General features: G+C 42.3%; 1 protein-coding gene across 2 annotated transcripts in view; it reads right to left on the minus strand.

The window, feature by feature from the left end:
• The window catches only part of LOC124717066 (26S proteasome non-ATPase regulatory subunit 8), an 80,215-nt gene extending 57,216 nt beyond the window's left edge, over positions 1 to 22,999 (minus strand). For both annotated transcript variants that reach the window (XM_047243749.1, XM_047243748.1), the window contains exon 1: positions 22,850 to 22,999. In XM_047243749.1, the coding sequence (XP_047099705.1) occupies positions 22,850 to 22,957 (108 nt within the window). In that variant the 5' untranslated portion in view covers positions 22,958 to 22,999. The remainder of the gene's footprint in view (positions 1 to 22,849) is intronic.
• Between the last annotated feature and the right edge of the window lie 305 nt (positions 23,000 to 23,304).

Raw genomic sequence — 23,304 nt, forward strand, 5'->3', positions numbered from 1 at the left:
TACTACACAAAAAACCAACCTTCCGAGTGCGTTGCCAAATCTTTGGACACTAAACATAATTATTTTCCCAGCACAGCTGCAACCATGAGACCATAAAAAAGCTGCATAAACCAGTTCAAATCAAACTAATGGCATGCTGTCATCACATGTCATTTTGATGCACAATGTACGACATCTCTGTTCGTAGAAATATAGGATTAATGTGTTTAAAGTTTTTGACAACAATTACAAGTAAGTCTTATATAATCATTAGAGGTATGTTAAATTTGTCTTTGCGTTGTGGTGATATATTATGCTGGTTTTCTCTTACATCAAGGAACAGCATCTGCCTACACATTTTGTTTCAGTTATTCCTACGTTTCGCACACTTCACAATATAGCACCGCACGGTTTGAGGTGCTGTGTCACGGATTGCACGGCCCCTCCCGCCGGAGGTTCGAGTCCTCCTTTGGACGTACGTACGTACGTACGTACGTACGTGTGTGTGTGTGTGTGTGTGTGTGTGTGTGTGTGTGTGTGTGTGTGTGGTGTTCTTAGCATAAGTTAGTTTAAGTAGTGTGTAAGTCTAGGGACTGGTGACCTCAACAGTTTGATCCCTTAGGAATTCACACACATTTGAACTATATTAGTGGCACTATATTGTGGTGTTTCGCATCAAGAAATATCTAATTCTGCAAAGCAATGCATAATTAGACCAGAATAAACAGTGCCAAACAAAGGAATAAGTAAAAAAAATCCTGATGTAAGTGAAAACCAGGCATAAAAATACCAGCACTGATGCTACATTTCCAAAAAACTAAACACGTTTGGTGACAAATACATGCATTTTCTTGTAGATGGAAAGACAAAATACCTCCAATATTATAAGGCAACTAGAGACAATACGATCACACAAATGAACTGAACTTACATAATCACACTCACTCTCACAGTGTCACTCATGGTAACCGGCAAGATTACACTACCCAACATCCCACAAGATGGACAAATGAAAAATATTTTGCAACTGCAATTAAAACAGATGTAACACAAGAGAAAAACTAAAATAATTACACAGGGGACACAACTTCACTGGCAACTTTTCACATCGAGTGAGAAACGGCAGGGTACAGCGACACCAAGGATTTAAAGACAAGTGGCAGACATTTTTAGCAGAAGGGATATGAAAGTTGGAACTCCAGTTCAACAAATGTATGAACTATCATGATGATTACACAAAAAAATGGTCAATACTTTTATGTAATATATCTACACAAAGTGTTTTCAGTTCCACAATTGTTTTCCTTTACAACAATATCAAAGACGTTTTGAAGATCACTCCTACAGCAGTTTGCTGAATGATGCCATACTACAATGGCACGATAATTCAAAACTACACACTGTGTCCAATTTAAGTCTTTTTTCCGAATATCTTCCACATTCTGCTGAGTTCAACTCATTTGAAAGTTGTACCTAGAAAGTTAGGTAAATGGTCTCAGAAAATAAAGCAAACAAGAGCTGCAAAGAAAGTGCCTTTAGTGGCCTTCAAAGTAATTACCGTTAGCTTTAAAAAATACTTCTGACATTGACTGGAAAGCTGTTGGAAACCGCCAGCAAATGTTTCTTGTGGAATTGCTCGAAGCACCACGGTCATGCGTTGTGGGATATCCACAAAACACCTTCATGCTCAACTTTCCCACTAAATGCAACGTGACTGTCCAACACACGTTCTCCAGGTACGGCATCAGCAGCCATTTCTTTCCCCAACTGTAAATTAGCCTTGAAAGGCTTACATTTTGCAGATGATGTTCACAACCACAGTGCTTCTAGCTTGGTTAGTTTCCAACAGCTTCACAACAAGGGTAATAAATATTTGTTGTGGACAGTTGAGACTTTTGGAACAGCCTAGAAATTTCACCTAAGATGGGAAGGAAAGCTGTGAAGCCTGTGTGCAAATCATGTAAATTTTGTTCTGTGTTTTTCATGTTTTAAATTGTCCATCTGCAGCCTTGCTGAGGCATAGGTAGGGAAACAGCCAACAGAAACTGGACACACATCCTTTCTTTATTGAGAAGAACCTGTGAAGTTAAGGCTAGCATACAGACATAATAAGGCTCTGGAAAGTTAGTTTGGCATTAAGTTTGAATTCTCTTATGCGCAGACAGTTGTGAATAAAACCAAATAATGTTAGATCAAATATAGCTCCTCACAAAAATGAACAAATGAAAATTAAATAGAGGATCTAATCAACTTTCAATAACAATCTATAACTTTACTGTGTGGTGCCATATAAAAATGTAAGAAAACCCACTGTCTCCAAGCACTGTCATTAAAAAAATCTGATAGTGAAGTACTTTGATGCCCAGGATTAGCAACCAATTTATTTGTTTGGTTAATATCCACCTACTGTTTACTCATGTTCTTGTGACTGTAACACCCGATATGCAGAATTTAATACAAAAAATTACAAAATTAATAAATCTGTTATAGAAAACATGTACACTTCTAATGTAATACACTTGGAAGCCTCTTATTTGCAGCACTTTTTTTTTTTTTTTTTTTTTTTTTTGTTTGTGGTTTTAGGGCGCAAAACTTCTATGGTCATTAGCGCCCAGCCCGTGACGTAGAAAACAGGAAAAAAACGAAATTTAAAATCAGCAGCAATGGGAACAAAGTCATAAAATTTGAGAAACTAAAGGCAGAAGGAATGCTTAAAATTCCACTATAGAAAGGGGTTGGTTGTCCCCCAAAAAAAAGGCTTCAAATGACTGACGTCATTTCACTGTCACTAATAAACTGTAGAACGCGGTCAGCTGAGCGCGTGTCATCTGCTAAAATCGACGATAGATCCGGCGTTAGCTGTAGACAGGAGCGTAACGGATTAAAATAGGGGCATTCAATTAAAAGGTGTCTGACCGTCCACGGCTGAGAGCAGTGGGGACAGAGTGGGGGAGGATCACCGCTTAAAAGATGTCGATGACTAAAAAGACAGTGCCCTATCCGGAGTCTAGCTAAAATTACCTCCTCCCGACGACGCGATCGGGAGGAAGAGGTCCATGCGCAAGGAAGGGCTTTCACTTCCCGCAATTTATTATGGGGAAGTGTTGACCAATGCGCATGCCATAAATGAGCAACTTGGCGACATAAACCGCTCCGTAGATCGGTAAACGGAAGAGACTGAATAGCTGGCCGAGGAAGAGAGACTGCAGCCTTGGCCGCTATATCGGCCGCCTCATTTCCACAGATACCAGCGTGTCCTGGGAGCCAGAGGAACGCCACTGAGACGCCCCCCAGGTGGAGCAAGCGCAGACAGTCCTGAATCCGGTGGACCAGAGGGTGCACAGGGTAAAGAGCTTGGAGACTTACGAGAGAGCTGAGAGAATCTGAGCAGATTACGTACTGTATCCGCTGATGGCGGCGGATGTAGTGGACAGCCTGGAGAATAGCGTAAAGCTCCGCAGTATAAACCGAACACTGGTCGGGAAGCCGAAAGTGATTTGGGGTGACGCCAACAATATAGGCACTCCCTACACCTAACGATGTTTTCGAGCCATCGGTGTAAATAAATGTGGCTTCCGTCATTTGTGCACATAGAGCAGCAAATGCCCGACGGTAAACAAGTGTAGGGGTACCATCCTTGGGAAATTGACATAGGTCTCTGAGCAAGTCGATCCGGGGACGGAGCCAAGGCGGTGCTGTACCCCAAGTTGTCAAGAAGGTTTTAGGAAAGCGGAAGGAAAGAGAATGGAGCAGTTGACGGAAGCGGACTCCCGGGGGTAGTAGGGAGGAGGAGCGGCCTGCATACCCGACATCAAGGGAGGCGTCGAAAAAAATGTCACGGGCTGGATTAGCAGGCATGGAAGACAAATGGCTAGCATAACGACTCAGAAGGACTGCCCGCCGATTGGATAGCGGAGGTTCAGCAGTCTCAGCATAAAGGCTTTCCACAGGGCTGGTGTAAAAAGCTCCAGACACTAAACGTAATCCACGGTGGTGGATAGAGTCGAGACGCCGAAGAATAGACGGCCGAGCAGAGGAGTAGACTATGCTTCCATAATCCAATTTCGAGCGCACTAAGGCGCGATAGAGGCGGAGAAGGACCACTCGGTCCGCTCCCCAAGAGGTGCCATTCAGGACACGGAGGGTGTTAAGGGAACGCAGACAGCGAGCCGAAAGATAGGAAACGTGGGAGGACCAGCACAGTTTTCTGTCAAACATAAGACCCAAGAATTTAGCGACGTCGGAAAACGGAAGGTTGACAGGACCTAGATGTAAGGAGGGCGGAAGAAACTCTTTACGGCGCCAAAAATTAACACAAACGGTCTTACTGGGTGAGAAACGGAAGCCGGTTTCGATGCTCCACGAGTGGAGGCGATCGAGACATCCTTGAAGACGTCTTTCAAGAAGGCTGGTCCGTTGAGAGCTGTAGTAGATCGCAAAATCGTCCACAAAGAGGGAGCCCGAGACATCAGGAAGGAGACAATCCATAATTGGATTAATGGCAATGGCAAACAGTACAACACTCAGCACGGAGCCCTGGGGTACCCCGTTTTCTTGGGAGAAAACACGGGATAGAGTAGTGTTCACCCGCACCCTAAATGTGCGCTCTGCCATAAATTCGCGAAGAAAAAGGGGCAGCCGGCCTCGAAAGCCCCAAGAGAACAGTGTGCGGAGGATGCCTGTCCTCCAACAGGTATCGTATGCTCTCTCCAGATCAAAAAATATTGCTACCGTTTGGCGTTTCCGGAGGAAATTGTTCATGATATAAGTGGAGAGAGCAACAAGATGGTCAACGGCAGAACGATGTTGTCGGAATCCGCATTGGGCTGGTGTTAAAAGACTGCGAGATTCCAGCCACCAAGCTAAACGGTAATTCACCATACGCTCCAAAACCTTACAGACACTACTCGTGAGAGAAATGGGGCGATAGCTAGAGGGGAGATGTTTGTCCTTTCCAGGTTTCGGAACGGGAACGACAATAGCTTCCCGTCATCGCCTGGGAAAGGTACTGTCGGTCCAAATTCGATTATAAAGGCGAAGGAGGTAGCGCAGGCTATGGGTTGATAAATGCAGCAACATTTGGACATGGATACCATCCGGTCCTGGGGCGGAGGAGCGAGAAGAAGAGAGTGCATGTTGGAGTTCGCGCATGGAGAAAACAGTATTGTAGCTTTCGCGATTTTGAGAGGAGAAAGCAAGATGTCGCACTTCCGCTGCACGTTTCTTCGGGAGAAATGCTGGCGGGTAATTTGAAGAGCTCGAAATCTCAGCAAAGTGCTGACCCAATGAGTTAGAAATTGCGACGGGGTCCACTAAGGTATCATGCGCGACAGTGAGCCCAGAGACTGGGGAGAAACTAGGCGCGCCTGAGAACCGTCGAAGCCGACTCCAAACTTCCGAGGAGGGAGTGAAGGTGTTAAATGAGCTAATAAAGAATTGCCAGCTTGCCTTCTTGCTATCGCGGATGACGCGACGGCAACGCGCACGGAGCTGCTTATATCGCATACAGTTGGCCAAAGTTGGATGGTGACGGAAAATGCGAAGAGCATGTCGCCGCTCACGTATTGCGTCACGGCATGCCTCGTTCCACCAAGGAACTGGGGGGCGCCGGGGCAATTCGGAGGTGCGTGGTATTGAACGTTCCGCAGCTGTGAGAATAACGTCGGTAAAATGTGTGGCCTCATGGTCGACGCTGGGAAAGCGACGGTCATCGAATGTCGCTAGAGACGAAAAAAGTGTCCAATCGGCTTGGGCAAACTTCCAGCGTCGCGAGCGCATATATGGCAGTTGAGGCTGCAGTCGAAGGACACATGGAAAGTGGTCACTCGAGTGTGTATCAAGGGCGAACCATTCGAAGCGCCGGGCTAGCGGAACAGTACCGACCGCAAGGTCCAAATGAGATAAATTTGCCGTGGAGGCAGACAAAAATGTGGCGACCCCAGTGTTGAGGCAGACTAGATCCGCTTGGTGGAAGACGTCTAGCAATAGTGAGCCACGTGGACAAGGATGTGGAGATCCCCAAAGCGGGTGGTGGGCATTGAAGTCCCCAACCAGCAAATAGGGGGGTGGAAGCTGATCAAGAAGATGAAGGAGATCAGCTCGTGCCAGTGGTGTAGACGATGGAATGTATACCGTACATAGAGAGAACGTGTATCCAGAAAGGGAAAGACGGACGGCGACAGCTTGGAAGGAACTGTTTAAGGGGATTGGGTGATAATGGAGAGTATCATGGAGCAGAATCATGAGTCCTCCATGGGCTGGAGTGCCTTCAACAGAGGGGAGGTCATATCGGACGGACTGAAAATGAGGGAGAACAAAGCGGTCATGGGGACGCAGCTTTGTTTCCTGAAGACAGAAGATGACCGGCGAGTAGGATCGTAAGAGGATCGACAATTCATCCCAATTGGCGCGAATGCCGCGGATATTCCAGTGGATAATGGACATAGGATGAACAGAAAATGGAGAAACATGACCAAGGGTGCTGTCAACTCAACGACTGCTCAGAGCTTGCGACCGACAGCATGGAATGGCATTCAGTCGAAGGCAGAAGATCCTGATCCATAGGTTGGTCAGGAGCAGCGCCTGCCACCAACGATCGGCCAGTTGACCGGCCACCAGCAGTGCGCCTCGGCGACACAGAAGATGGCCGAGGGCGATTTCCGCCAGGTGGTGCTGTAGTTGGGACACGCCTTGGCGGAGAAGGAGAGGAACTGTGTTTCTTCGTAGCCTTCTTGGAGGTATGATGTTTAGATAAAGGAGGAACCGATGGTTGTGAAGTTGCAGTACGTAAAAACTCTTCACGAGAATGCTCTTTTTTCGAAGACTTGGCGTCTGACTTTTGGGCTCGAGATTTAGCAGAACCCGACGAAGGGTGAGCCATAGAGTGGGCAGGCGAAAGTGGTGAGGTTGAACGGGCGATCTTTGCGCTGGCCGATCTGACGACCGTGGTACTAAATGTGAGGTCGCAAGTCTGCGTGGCCGCCTCCGTTGTTGGCCGAGGAGAAGCAAGGACAGTGCTGTATTTTCCTTTCTGAGGCACGGTGGGCTGTCGACTGGCGAGTAACTTTCGAGCAGCAAAGGTCGACACCTTTTCCTTCACTCTTATTTCCTGGATGAGCTTCTCATCCTTAAAAACGGGGCAATCTCGAGAGGAAGCAGCGTGGTCACCCATACAGTTGATGCAGTGTGGGGATGGAGGTGGACAAGCACCCTCATGGGCATCCTTGCCACACGTAACACATTTGGCCGGATTGGAACAGGACTGGCTGGTGTGATTGAACCGCTGACATCGATAGCAACGCGTAGGGTTTGGGACATAAGGGCGAACGGAAATTATCTCATAGCCTGCTTTGATTTTTGATGGGAGTTGAACTTTGTCAAATGTCAAGAAGACAGTGCGGGTTGGAATGATGTTCGAGTCAACCCTTTTCATAACCCGATGAACAGCGGTGACGCCCTGGTCAGACAGGTAGTGCTGAATTTCTTCGTCAGACAATCCATCGAGGGAGCGTGTATAAACGACTCCACGCGAGGAATTTAAGGTACGGTGCGGTTCCACACGGACAGGGAAGGTGTGGAGCAGAGAAGTACGCAGCAATTTTTGAGCCTGGAGGGCACTGTGTGTTTCTAACAACAGGGTACCATTCCGTAATCTGGAACAAGACTTTACAGGACCCGCAATTGCGTCGACACCTTTCTGAATAATGAAAGGGTTGACCGTGGAAAAGTCGTGACCTTCGTCAGACTGAGAAACAACAAGGAACTGTGGCAACGATGGAAGAACCGTCTGTGGCTGAGACTCAGTGAACTTACGTTTGTGAGCAGACATAGTGGAAGGTGAGGAAACCATTGCGGAAGAATCCCCCATGATTACCGGCGTCTCCGATGGCGCGCTCCTCCCTTGTGGGGGCCCTCACCGAGGGCACACCCGCCTTAGGTGATTGTTCACACCTCAGGTCACACCTCCCGACAAACGGACGGAGGGACCAATCGGCACTTTCGGAAGGTATCAGCTCGGGTAATCACCCCTCCCTGGGCCTGGCCTTTACCAGGGGGTACGTACGTGTCCTACCTGTCTACCCGGGGCGGGGAATTACGCGTTACCCCGTCACCGGCTACGCATGGAAGTGCGTGGGTCGGCCTTCAGACACGCACAGGGAGGAAGAAAGAGACAGGGAAAGGAAAGAAGAGGGGTCTCAAACGCCGCAGCGGAGAAAAGGGTAAAGAGAAGAGGTAAAGAGAAGAGGTAAGGAAAAGAGAAGGACGAAGAAAGATGAAGACATACAAGCAAGGAAAGCGAAGAGTGCGGTACATTTACAAGCGTCCGTCTCCGGACGTAGGCACAAACCATACTCCCAGAGGGGGAGAAAGTGAAGGAAAGAGCCAGAGGTGAGGGGGGGGGGGGGGGGTGAAGACAGGGGATGGGGAAGGATGCGGAAAGGGAAGGTATGCAGCCCGGAAAGGAAGGAAGGCCACATTAGCTCGGGGCCCCGTGCTCGCTACGCACGTATCCACAAAAGAGTTGTGGATCCCCTGGGGGGGCAGCACTTTTTATATAAGCTCCAAAGAACCCAGTTGAAAGAGCAAATTTTGCAAGGTGACGGTGGATATTCGAGTACTTGAAGGCACCACACATGCAAGTATTCTTACGTGAATTTTATTCATACAGAGTCTGACAAACAAATTAGATGTTATATTTTCTGGCAGATTAAAACTGTGTTGGACCAAGACTAACCTGGAATGTTGCATTTCAGTGACAATGCTCCTACTGACCAAGCTATGCAGGCAAGGTTCACAGCTAGTTCTCAATGTTTCTATGGTGTCAGTAACTCATCCCCTACTTGAGAAACTTCACAGAAGGTCCCCTGCATACCTTGCTGCTGTAGCACTCTTTGAATCAAAGATAAGTACAGGCAATAAAAAAAGTCTGTAACCATGTTACATATGATACTTTCTATTTGCATGGCAGATAACAACAGTCTCCATGCCAAAGTAGAAACAGCACACACAAAATCCAACTAAAAGAATGCTATTAATTCTGCAAAGGCACACACATGATGGATATCTGCTCCCTGCACACGTAAGCCATTATCATCCATTTGCAAGAGCCCAATGTTCTAGTTTTATGTTATTATTACATCCACCTTACTAGCTTATTCTGCAGAAAGAGTAAAGGCCATTGTTGCACTGCCCCTCAAGTAAACATTATATAGTCCCCATCCTTTATTAACAATTAGTGAAAGTACCTGCTATCCCAACACACACCTCTGGAAAATTCGTAGTACACTGTATAGATGTCAGGATATGAACCCATCTACACAGCTTACAAAATTCAAATCACCCACTGCACCCTTTTTTGGTCGTCTGTGTGTTAATGTGTCTCTAGGAACTACTGTTGATATTTTCATACTGTTTTCACTAATAAACCATTCAAGAGAAAGATTTATGCATATAATTCATGAAGTTACACCAGACATGTTGCCCAGCTGTAGGTACTTCATGTTATCCATGTGAGATGCTGGGTCAAGTTATTCATAAATACTTTTATTGATAAACTCTTCCACACATTTTCCTTTTAGCAGGTTAGAATACTCAATCTGTTATTAAACCCTAATGTCAGAGCTTCCTCATTGATTGACAATACTCTATTATACAGAGCAGACATTTAAAAAAGTTTTGAGTCAGCTACGTACTTATGAATGTTTGTGAGCTTGGATTCTGGAGGAGCACTGCATGAAAGAAGCAGCTTTATAAACGAAAAAGTATATGTTAGATACTGCACGTGCGAAACAAAAAACAGCTGCTGGATAAGATTGATTACAGTATTGGTCTACCAAGAATTTTAACATGCTTGGGTTGTTCTTGTCATGCTGTCCACAAGGCGAACAGAATCTGGCTGTTCAAACCTGCCTCCCTCTTATACAGCAACTTTCACATTCAGTGTGGGACAGTTTCCTGCAATATTGCAATGCGAATGTTAACTTGTCTCAAGCATGCTAAATTCCATTTGTGTCACCAGATTCTGCATGCTATTCCATTTGGTTGATTCCTACCTCATGGAGAAGAATATTCAGAAGCATTATCATCTTAGAGATGAACACATCGGCAAAACATTGACCGTAGGGCCAATCGGTAAATTATAAGATCCTGCCTCGATACTGCACAGCCCCTAAATTAACCAATATTTCCTGGAAGTGCAACTAATGTGGGTGCCATGGCCAGTTTCTGCTTGCAGGGGGAAGTGTGGCATGAAGATGATACGGCATTCTTTCCTTAATCCTCCTAAAGAGATGGTGGTCAGAGCTGACTCAGCTGTTTTTGAGGACGAGTCATTTCCCTATGACACCTAGTACATTCTCACATCTGTGGCAGAGAAAGTTCTGAAAGTACTGCAAAGAAGCAGCACCTTACAGAAATGTTTTAAGTGGAAGCAGAAACTGGCCACTGAAAATCCTGCACTCTGCTCGTGAATCTTGTCTGCCTGGAACGCCTAGAAGTTAAATAACTTTGCCGAGCAGTTTGTAACTTGTGAAATTGAGGAGTCGGGCAGCAGCCCTCGTGGGATGTGGAAGTTGTGTGTGTGGCCCCTGGTGCAGAAGGTGGTGTTTTCCGCAGTGTGTTTCAGCAGCTGAGAGAAGGTGGTTCTTCCTGGTCAATTGAGTCATCTATTACAAAGATTCGGAAATTGCATTCTCATGTGCAGACATCAATTTCATATTTTCTAGGCGAGTGTTACTGTTTAGAGTGTGTAGAGCTGCCCAATAGGCAAGAAACCTCTAATATTAGAATGAGGAGCTAGTTTGAAAGTGGTGCTAACTTGAACGAGATTGACTTGAAATTTTCATGGAAGCCAATATTATATTAGTTTCCATGGAAATTTTAGTGTGGTATTTTGTGTCACTCTATCCATATTGATTCTGTACTGTAGTCCTGTTTTGCTGCACGGAGAGTATCAGCAGCAGTTGTTTAGAGCAAGTTGGCAGCTGTGTATGAACTGCTAGCAGCGTAAATATTCCAATCTACAGAGCTTTGATTATCGACATTGGAGTCGTGGCACGTTTAACCCTGTCTCAGGGGTTGAAGTGAGGCTGATGTGATAGCCTAGCAGAGGAGAGAATTAATCCGGGTGTGCCAATAAACATTTCAGACTACACCCGCACAGCAATATGGTGCTTAATATGTATTGGGTGCCACATGTCACTGACAGTGCAGGGATTCTCACTGCAGCAGCAAGTGTGTCACCGTGTGATGCCACGGAACCTTTGAGGATGGACGGAAGAATGTCTCAAGGTGTCCCAGACATCTGTATACGATACTGGCCTGAAACATGACTGTTCGACTTCCTTGCCGAAACTGTGGAACTGCAAGCATTGGTGCCAAGAAGCCTTAGCATTCTTCTAAAACTAACATCAGGGGTCACAAAAACCCTGCACTCATCTGTGACGAGGACCTGATGCCATTTCTATAATTTTCTTTCCAGGAGTTTCCTTGCCCACCTCCTCCATGCATCACTGCACTGGGAAAAACACACACACACACACACACACACACAGTTTTCACAGTTTTCTGTGTCATCAACTAGTATTGTAGACTGCAGGCAACCACTATGAGACAGAGTGGCAATATTTTTTTTTCCATGATAGTGGCTGAAAGTTCTTAACATGTCACCGTGAAGTACATCAATTTCGAAGGTAACTTCCCATGCAGAGTGCCCTCCTTGCTGCAAATTGAATGTGCCCACAGTCCAAGCTTCAAATGGCTGGGGACATCTTGACAGAATGAACAGTACACACTACTGAACTGCACCGAGAATGCACATTTGCTTTACCTCAATTACACAGGTTGACTGTATGTTGCAATTCTTGCAGTCTGAAAGAGTACCGAAAAAGAGGTTTCTGATTTCAAAGTAATAAAAACTGTTATTATAATAATAATGTGGCCCCCACCCCCATGAACCATGGACCATGCCGTTGATGGGGAGGCTTGTGTGCCTCAGTGATACAGATGGCCGTACCATAGATGCAACTACAACAGAAGGGTATCTGTTGAGAGGCCAGACAAACGTGTGGTTCCTGAAAAGGGGCAGCAGCCTTTTCAGTAGTTGCAGGGGCAACAGTCTGGATGATTGACTGATCTGGCCTTGTAACACTAACCATAACGGCCTTGCTGTGCTGGTACTGCGAACGGCTGAAAGCAAGGGGAAACTACTGCCGTAATTTTTCCCCGAGAGCATGCAGCTTTACTGTATGGTTAAATGATGATAGCATTCTCTTGGGTAAAATATTCCGGAGGTAAAATAGTCCCCCATTCGGATCTTCAGGCGGGAACTACTCAGAAGGACATTGTTATCAGGAGAAAGACAACTGGCATTCTACGGGTCGGAGCGTGGAATGTCAGATCCCTTAATTGCGCAGGTAGGTTAGAAAATTTAAAAAGGGAAATGGATATGTTAAAGTTAGATATGGTGGGAATTAGTGAAGTTCAGTGGCAGGAGGAACAAGACTTTTGGTCAGGTGAATACAGGGTTATAAGTACAAAATCAAAAAGGGGTAATGCAGGAGTAGCTTCAATAATGAATAAAAAAATTGGAGTGCGGGTAAGCTTCTGTAAACAGCATAGTGACCGCATTATTGTGGCCAAGATAGACACGAAGCCCATGCCCACAACAGTAGTACAAGTTTATATGCCAATTATTCAGGTAGTGAAGGGAGACGAAAACTTAATAGTCATGGGTGACTGGAATTCGAGAGTAGGAAAAGGGAGAGAAGGAAACATAGTAGGTGAATATGGATTGGGGGTAACAAATGAAGGAGGAAGCCAATTTAGGAACCAGCTTTTAAATTTTAAGACATTTCCAGGGGCAGATATGGACTCTGACCACAATCTATTGGTTATGAACTGTAGATTAAAACTGAAGAAACTGCAAAAAGGTGGGAATTTAAGGAGATGGGACCTGGATAAACTGACTAAACCAGAGGTTGTACAGAGTTTTAGGGAGAGCGTAAGGGAACAATTGACAGGAATGGGGGAAACAAATACAGCAGAAGAAGAATGGGTAGCTCTGAGGGATGAAGTAGTGAAGGCAGCAGAGGATCAAGTAGGTGAAAAGACGAGGGCTAGTAGAAATCCTTGTGTAACAGAAGAAATATAGAATTTAATTGATGAAAGGAGAAAATATAAAAATGCAGTAAATGAAGCAGGCAAAAAGGAATACAAACGTCTCAAAAATGAGATCGACAGGAAGTGCAAAATGGCTAAGCAGGGATGGCTAGAGCACAAATGTTAGGATGTAGAGGGTTATGTCACGAGGGGTTAGACAGATACTGCCTACAGGAAAATTAAAGAGAACTTTGGAGAAATGAGAACCACTTGTATGAATATCAAGAGCTCAGATGGAAACCCAGTTCTAAGCTAAGAAGGGAAAGCAGAAGGGTGGAAGGAGTATATAGAGGGTTTATACAAGGGCGATGTACTTGAGGACAATATTATGGAAATGGAAGAGGATGTAGATGAAGATGAAGTGGGAGATACGATACTGCATGAAGAATTTGAGAGAGCACTGAAAGACCTGATTCAAAACAATGGCCCGGGAGTAGACAACATTCCATCAGAACTACTGACGGCCTTGGGTGAGCCAGTCCTGACAAAACTATCATCTGGTGAGCAAGATGTATGAGACAGGAGAAATACCCTCAGACTTCAAGAAGAATATAATAATTCCAATCCCAAAGAAAGCAGATGTTGAAAGATGTGAAAATTACTGAACAATCAGTTTCATAAGTCACAGCTGCAAAATACTAACGCGAATTCTTTACAGACAAATAGAAAAACTGGTAGAAGCTGACCTCTGGGATAATCAGTTTGGCTTCCGTAGAAATGTTGGAACACGTGAGGCAATACTGACCCTACGACTTATCTTAGAAGAAAGATTAAGGAAATAGCAAACCTATGTTTCTAGCATTTGTAGTTAGAGAAAGCTTTTGACAATGTTGACTGGAATACTCTCTTTCAAATTGTAAAGGAGGCAGGGGTAAAATACAGGGAGCAAAAGGCTATTTACTATTTTATACAGAAACAAAATGGCAGTTATAAGAGTCGAGGGGCATGAAAGGGAAGCAGTGGTTGGGAAGGGAGTGAGACAGGGTTGTAGCCTCTCCCCAATGTTATTCAATCTGTATATTGAGCAAGCAGTAAAGGAAACAAAAGAAAAATTCTGAGTAGGAATTAAAATCCATGGAGAAGAAATAAAAACTTTGAGGTTCGCCGATGACATTGTAATTCTGTCAGAGACAACAAAGGACTTGGAAGAGCAGTTATATGGAACGGACAGTGTCTTGAAAGGAGGATATAAGATGAACAACAACAAAAGCAAAACGAGGATAACGGAATGTAGTCGATTTAAGTCGGGTGATGCTGAGGGAATTAGATTAGGAAATGAGACACTTAAAGCAGTAAAGGAGTTTCGCTATTTGGGGAGCAAAATAACTGATGATGGTCGAAGTAAGAGGATATAAAATGTAGACTGGCAATGGCAAGGAAAGCGTTTCTGAAGAAGAGAAATTTGTTAACATCGAGTATAAATTTAAGAGTCAGGCAGTCGTTTCTGAAAGTATTTGTATAGAGTGTAGCCATGTATGGAAGTGAAACATGGACGATAAATAGTCTGGACAAGAAGAGAATAGAAGTTTTCAAAATGTGGTGCTACAGAAAAATGTTGAAGATTAGATGGGTATATCACATAACTAATGAGGAGGTATTGAACAGAATTGGGGCGAAGAGGAATTTGTGGCACAACTTGACAAGAAGAAGGGACCGGTTAGCAGGACATGTTCTGAGACATCAAGGGAATACATATTTAGTACTGGAGGGCAATGTGGAGGGTAAAAATCGTAGAGAGAGACCAAGAGATGAATACACTATGCAGATTCAGAAGGATGTAGGTTGCAGTAGGTACTGGGAGATGAAGAAGCTTGCACAGGATGGAGTAGCAGGGAGAGCTGCATCAAACCAGTCTCAGGACTGAAGACTACTACAACAACAACAACAACAACAACAACAACAAGAAGAACAACAACAATAATGTTGTTGTAGCTTTCAATCCAAAGACTAGTTTGATGTAGCTCTCCATTCTACTCTATCCTGTGCAGCCCCCTTAATCTCCAATTTTAGCCCCCCCACCCCTTCAGTCCTAAATTGATGACCCATTGATAGCTCTGAATGTGTCCTCTTAACCAGTCCCTTCTTCTCGTCAGTACCTCCTCAACAGTTATTTGAACTAACCATCTAATCTTCAACATTCTTCTGTAGCGCCACATTTCGAAAGCTTGTATTCTCTTTCTGCCTAAACTGTATTATTATTATTATCATCGTTAATTCCCCATTAAGGAGAGCGTTAAAACACGATCAATATTCACAATGACAATATGGTACATAAATTGGTACATTTCACACTCGTGGCACTTTTTTCTGTCTCTTTCTTTTCTCTTCCCAAAAACCTCTCAAATTCATTGTGTTTCTTCTTCCTCTCTTCTGTCCACTTCTTTCCTGATTTCTTCTCTTTTGGTGTTTCTTCGAATTTGTTTGTTGATTTTTCCTCTGTATTTTCCTCTGTTTGATATTTCTTCTGTGGAGATGTTTAGATTTTTGAGGTCTTCCATGGTTTCCTTTACCCAGTTAGTTTTCACCTTATTCGTCACCACTATGTTAAAAATCATCTTGGTCAGCCTATTTTCATTCATCCTATGAATGTGCCCATAGAATTTTGCCCTTCTTTTTCTGATATTGTCTGTAATTGTATCTGCCTGTTTGTACAATTCCTTTGTTGGTCTCTTTATCCAGATCCCCCGTCTCTGAACTGGCCCATAGATCTTTCTCAGAATTTTCCTCTCTTGCTTTTCCATTTCCTTGATTTTAGTTCTTCCTCTGATTACTGTTGTTTCTGAGGCATACAAGGCCTCAGGTAAGACTACTGTTTTGTAACGTCTTAACTTGGCATTGACGGAAATATTTCTTTTATTGTAATGGTTCCATGTAAGTCTGTACGCTTTTTGTAGTTTTGTAACCCTTTCTTCATTGGCTGTTGAATTCAGTCCTGTTTTCTGTATGATCTCTCCCAGGTATTTGAAACTTTCTACTTGTGTTATCTTTCCGTTCTTTGTTATCAATGGGCTTCTGTCTGTAGATTTTGTGTCCACGTACTGGGTGTTTTCATGTGATATTTGTAGTCCTGTTCTGGCTGCGATTTCATGCAATATCTCTAGGGCTTCCTTTCTGTCATTTGTAATGATGGCTATCTCATCGACAAAGGCCACACATTTTATGTTGACGGTTCTATTTTTCTCTCTCCCCATCTTTACCCCATTGACTCCTTTGTCCCACGTCCTGATTATTTTCTCTAAAACAGCGTTAAATAAAATGGGTGACAGGCCATCTCCCTGTCTCACTCCTGTCTTGATTTCGAAAGATTCTGAGATCTCGCCCATGAACTTCACTTTTGACTTTGTATTTGTTAATGTTTCCTGAATTAGTTTTCTGGTTTTATTGTTTACCTTCATTTCTTCTAGTGTATTAAAAAGTGTTTCTCTGTCTATGGAATCTTAAGCCTTCTTGAAATCAACAAATGTTACTGTGGTGTTTCTGGACTTTCTCGTTGTTAATAATGTTCTCAGACACCAGATCTGCTCACTGCATGATCTTCCCTTCCTGAACCCTCCTTGGTATTCTCCAATCTGTGGATCTATCTGAGGTTCTAGGTGATTTAACAGAGCTTTTGATAGAATTTTGTATGCCACCGGCAGTAACAAAATTCCTCTACAGTTAGGGTCTGTTTTGTCTCCTTTCTTGTGAAGGAGGTGTATTAGGGCTGACTTCCATTCTTCTGGTATCTTTTCTGTTTCCCAGATGTTTTTGATTATACTATGAATTTTGGGTGTAATGTTTTCATGGTCTAATTTCCAGATATCTGCAATCAGTCCATCTTCACCTGGTGCTCTGTTATTTTTCAATGATTTTATTATTTTAACGATTTCTTCATATGTTGGGGGTTCGGAGTCCCGGTTGGGTTCCGGTTTTGTAAACTGTAATCTCTGTTTTGGTTCATCACAGTTAAGTAACGTGTCAAAGTATCTGGCTAATATTTCAGTTTTTCTTCGGATTTGTCTCCAGTGTTCCATCTTGTCTTTTGAAGCACGAGTTTGGTGGCTGATATCCTGTCATATTTTCTCGGAATACTCTGTAAAAATTTCGTGTGTTGTTTCTGGTGAAGTCTTCTTCTATCTCCTTCAACCTGCTGTTTTCGTAACCACTTTTGTCCCTTCGGGTTGTTTTTGAAGTGTTTTTCTGTATCTTGTTGAAGTCCTCCCATTTTTCTTGTGTTTTATGGCTGTTAAATTTTTTCCAGGCTTGTATTCTGTCTTCTATGGCCCTGTCGCATGTGATGTTCCACCATCGGTGTTTCCTTTTTCTCGGTGGCTGCCCCAATTTTATCAGTTCTTTTACTTTTTCTGACAGTTCTGTCCAGTTGTTGCTATTGATTTTCGTAATTTCTTCTATTATTTGTTTCTTGTTTATTTGTAGGTACTCTGGATCTGTTCTGAAAGGTCTGTTGGTTCTCTGTATATTATTCATGTTTCACTTCCATACATGGCTACAATCCCGAAAGGTATTTCAGACACGACTTCCTAACACTTAAATCTATATTCAATTTCAACAAATTTCTCGTTCCCAGAAATGCTTTTTTGCCATTGACAGTCAACATTTTATATCCTTCCTACTTCGACTATCATGTTATTTTGCTGCCCAAAGAGCAGAACTCATCTAGGCCGCTACTAGTTGAAGTGCGTTGTCTCCTAATTTAATTTAATTCCCTCAGCATCACCTGATTTGACTACATTCCATTATCCTCATTTTGATTTTGTCGATGTCATTTTTATCCTCCTTTCAAGACAATGTCGATTCCATTCAACTGCTCTTCCACGTCCTTTGCTGTCTCTAACAGAATTACAATGTCAACAGCAAACATTAAAGTTTTTATTTCTTCTCCCTTGGTTTTAATTCCTACTCCAAATTTTTCTTTTGTTTTCTTTACTGCCTGCTCAATATACAGACTGAATAACAACGGGGATAGGCTACAACCCTGCCTCGCTCCCTTTTCAACCATGCTTCCCTCTCATGGCCGCCCGACTCTTAACTGCCATCTGGTTTCTGTACAAATTGTAAATAGCCTTTCGCTCCCTGTAGTGTACCCCTGCTACCCTCAGAACTTCAAAGAGAGTATTCCAGTTAACACTGTCAAAAGTTTTCTCTAAGTCCACAAATGTTATAAATGTAGTTTGTCCCTTCTCTAGCTTCTATGAGAAGTTTTAAAGAGTCAATATTGCCTCGTGTGTTCTTATATTTCTCAGGAATCTAAATTGGTCACCCCAGAGGTCAGCTTCCACCAGTTTTTCCATTCTTCTGTAAAGAACTTCTGTTAGATTTTGCAACCATGACTTCTTGAACTGATAATTTAATAATTTTCACACCTGTCAGCAGCTGCTTTCTTTGGAACTGCAATTACTACATGTTTCTTGAAGTCAGACCGTATTTTGGCTGTCTCATACATCTTGCATACGACATGGAAGAGTTTTGTCATGGCTGGCTCTCCCAAGGCTATCAGTGATTCTGACAGAATATCTTCTTCTCCTGGGGCCTTGTTTCAGCTTATGTCTTTAAGAGCTCTAGCAGATTACTCTCTCAGTATCACACCTCCCATCTCATCTACGTCTCTTTCTATAATACTGTTCTCAAGCACATCTCCCTTGTACAGACCGTCTATATACTCCTTTCACCTTCCTTTTCTTTGCTTAGACTAGTTTACCATCTGAGCTCTCAATATTCCGGCCAGGTGGTTCTCTTTTCTCCAAAAGTCTCGATTTTCCTGCAGGAGGTATCTATCTTTCCCCTAGTGATGCATGCTTCTAAATCCCTGCATTTGTCCTCTAGCCATTCCTGATTAGCCATTTTGCACTTCCTGTAAGTCTTATTTTTTAGATTTTTGTATTCCGTTTCTCCTGCTTTCTTTTATTGCATTTCTACATTTTCTCCTTTCATCAATTAAATCCCAGAATTCCTAAAAGACCATGTCTTTTTACCTATTTGATTCTCTGCTGCCTTTATTATTTCATATCTTAAAGCTATCTTTTCATTTTCTACAGTATTCCTTTCCCCTATTCTAGTCAACCATTGCCTATGCTTCCTCTGAAGCTCTCAGCAACCTCTGGTTTTTCAATTTATCCATGTCCCATCTCCTTAAGTTTCTACCCTTTCCCACCTTCTTCAGTTTTAAGCAACAGTTAATAACAAATAAATTGTGGTCAGAGTCCACATCTGCCCCTGGAAATGTCTTACAATTTAAAACCTGGTTTCTAAATCTCTGCCTTACAATTATATAATCAACCTGAAACCTTCTGACGTCTCCAGGTCTCATCCAAGTATAAAACCTTTTATGATTCTTAAACTACTGGTGAACCTAAAATTCAAATGCTCTGTAATACAATTATAGCAATTCCAGCTCCCTTACCAGCAACCTTGAGGAATTAGAATCTATCAGGACTATTGTTGAAACATCAAATGAAAACTAATGGAGATTGGGAGTGTTCCTGGGCAGAGGGCCCCTGAGTACATTTGACACTATTTTTGCAAGAAACCAGGTTATTCGACTTTTGCTACTGCATGCAGTATCGCCATCAAGAGAGAAGATGATGCAGTGGACAACTCTCCAGGAACATTTCCTCTCCTAAAATTCCCACCATCAATATCATGTTATGTGGAGGGATCATTTTTCTCCTACAATAACATTCTTTCTGACTGGCAAGATCCTATGCCTGCAAACAATTTGGACAAGTATTTGGACGATCATTGCTTTCAAAATGAAAGGTAAGGTAGGGTACATAAGTAATTTCAGTGAAAGGTATTTTAATAAACAGTGACAAAAGATAATTTTCTTTTGCTAACACATTAGTGTACTTGGCATGGCAACAGTATAGACTTTTAAAATTTAGTAACTGAAACATACCTTCTTAATGTACTTTTCATGTTCCTTGACTTTTTAAGTGCATATTAAGCTAATATAGCATGCTATAGTGTAACTCCGAAGTTTTTTCAGTTAAAATTATTGTTTTATGCTTAATATCTAATAAAATATTGGATTGCATATATTCTTACACATTTTACTCGTTTTCATTAGCAAGTTGATATCACACAAAATTCTGAGCTCCAATGATATGAGATGGAAAACAAGCTCAGACTGAACACTCGTGTGGATGGGAATCAGTTGTTTCCAAAAGAACCATACTGTACTACAATAGAGTTGGTGAGAGACTATCCCTGACATTTGCAGTGGGCTTGGCATGACTATCTCGACCAAGCACATAAAACAATTTTGTGCATGTCTACAGTAATGCTTCAGTGTTATTCAAGTTCTACAGACTGTTTCCATATGCAGCCATTTACACTTCAGAGCTGAAAGCTGTCAGCACTGCCAGGTGTCCAGGATCATATCTCATTGACTGGACGACAAGTCTTAACAGAAAATCTAAATATGGCTGGCCAGATATAGATTTGAACCCCAATTCTTGGAAATGAGAGCAAAATGTCAGTGCAGCAGCTTTTTATTTAATTTGCATTTACAAGGACCTTCCGCAGGGAAACTCATCACACTGGATTTTTACTTATTTTCTATTGTCTTGAATCTTATGAGTTAATAATTCTAGTGAGCTTCGATGTTTCTTTATTGAGAGAGACTGGCTCTATTGAGTCTTTACAACTGATACTTGGAAAATGTGAAGCTAATTTTACTTTGTTTCAGCTCTTGCTTACCGTCACATGACCTTATTTAATAATATACTGAACAACTTGATGGTGTTACTTCAGGCGATCTTCTATCCCCTTTCACACCTTGCTGTCAATTTATTTCCCCAATAATGTATAAAGACACAGAGGGAAGTGTGAGTTCTGCTTTTGGGGTGGGGGTGGGAACTGAGAAGTAGGGGAAATTGTTTTGACATACACAGATGCAACTTTTGTAGTGTTCCCCACATCAAGGGAAATTATCCATAATGTTTAAGACACAGGAATATTTAATCACCATAGAAATTTAAGCATAGTCTTATTTTCAATAGGGGACATGTAAAAGAGTATGTTACCATCGAGCATTCAGTTAATATAAGCTCATAGGCAATGAGACTTGTCAGCAAGCATCAAATTGGCACCATCCATATCAGACCACATGCCACACATACACGGCAATACTACCTGTGCCATCTCTGAAGAAATTTTGTGCAAGGGCTGTTAAAATGGAAAAGCAAAGGTACTTGACTGACTAAGCTTTCCATCGTTGCCCAGCCAGTCTGACTTCTTTGACAGGTAGCTCTGACTCTAGTACACCAACTTAACAACACACTAACAAAATTCAGCAAAGATTGTTAACAATCTGTCTGCATTCACAGCAATGAATGCTGAGTTTAGTAATCCAAAACTAATATTAAAATACTATTATTTATTGGGTCTTAGAGCTTTCATAAAACTTCAAAATGATGATACTGACACTATTAACTGCTGTTTAAATTGTTTAACAAGCAACTGGTTTTGGCCAAATACCATTATTGTGAACCTATTGCACAAATATCCAAAACACAGAAAAATTTAGGAGAAAATGTTTGGGAATTTTACTAGAAATACAAATTATACTTGTAGTTTGCATTCACAAAGAGCTAAATGTATTATATACATCAAAGAACAACAATGCCAAACTATAAAATTTACAAATTACAGTTAACAATGCCAATTATAAACCACTATCCAAGGAATGTACAAAATAGAACAGCAGAGAACCACAAACAACTATTTGCATAAAACATTGCTAATCTGTAAATTTATTGTGATGAAAAAAGTATCAAATGAGAAATAACATTTAAGATTTTATACCACACCACGTCACAATTAACCATCTCTCATAGCCAGCAGAGGGGGGAAAAACAGTCCTGGTGGATTATTATTACAACACCACACCTTTCATACATATACCATGCTACTCAGCCAAAGTAGTTTGTGGGTGGGTAGGGCTTGGGACTGACATGTATATAGCTACATCAACACGAATGTGGAGGAATAATTGACAGCAGTGAAACCTGTCATAGTGGCAGCAATGCTTGACCATACTAACAAAAGACTCTATTCCTTTACATTAATTGAACAATTTTGTGGTAAAAATTTGCTTGCAACTCTTACAATTACGTACAACCTAAATGTGTTTTCGCACAAAACATTCTCATGCTATAGACGACAATCTGAAAAATTCCTTGCTGAGAGGCAAACTGCCCAAATCTAATACACCGCTTACCTGACCATTTGCCACGAAAGCACACAAAGACGGCTAAATAATAATCACAAAGAACATTTCTGGGCATACGCAGTCACTAAAAAGTATAATCTTGTTCGAAAGAAATTGTATCAAGGCCAGCATATTCTCTGTTAATTCAAAAAACAAAACTGTCGTGTCAAGCGAACTTATTGCCTTAATATATTAGGAGATATCATGCGATAGTGGCCATCCCCCTGAAATCTTGGTCGTGGGAATGATACGAAACAAATGGGATGAGTAGAGGTTAGCTGGGTTTACTGAACTGACTACGAACGACAAGAGACTAAAATTCCGCTTCAAAATATAAAGTGATAAACTGATGATCAAAGGGCACAGAAACATATCGAGAACCAAGGTGTGGGTGTCAGGTTTACCAGGTGTCACATAATTTACCTCCTTCCGTGCACAATCCTACAAGTAGAAATTACTTAAGAAGTACTGAGTGAATATTTTACAAAAGAACATTACTACCTTTAATTTCGTTAAAAGTTCTCCACATTTGTTCAGGTTCGGTGGTTTCTTGTTCCATTCTGTTTTCAGTTGCTGGTACAATGACACCACTTCTTTCATTGCCGCCATGACGCTTACCTTATTATGATGTTTGGCAAAAGATCTGTGCTCCCTTGACAAAGATACAGCTGTGAGCGCGCGTAGCATTGAGTGTACTCTGTGCTCATTGACAGACTTCCAATTCAGTTAAAGTTCAGAGCAAGTTGGAATGCTTCACGAAACTTCAGACTGTTTTTTAGACTATCACGTAATTCATGTCCTTAAAAATCTAGAAATAATCTACCGAGGGTTTAAAAACATTTTGAGTGCACGTTAGTTACACTTGGTTTTTGACAAAGTGAAACATGCAAAATTCTAGATAAGAGCAACAATTGCTCTCATTCTTTCCGTGCATTTATTCCTTGACCTGATCTTAT

The sequence above is a fragment of the Schistocerca piceifrons genome, chromosome 9 (assembly GCF_021461385.2).
Source record: "Schistocerca piceifrons isolate TAMUIC-IGC-003096 chromosome 9, iqSchPice1.1, whole genome shotgun sequence".
Classification (NCBI taxonomy): domain Eukaryota; kingdom Metazoa; phylum Arthropoda; class Insecta; order Orthoptera; family Acrididae; genus Schistocerca; species Schistocerca piceifrons.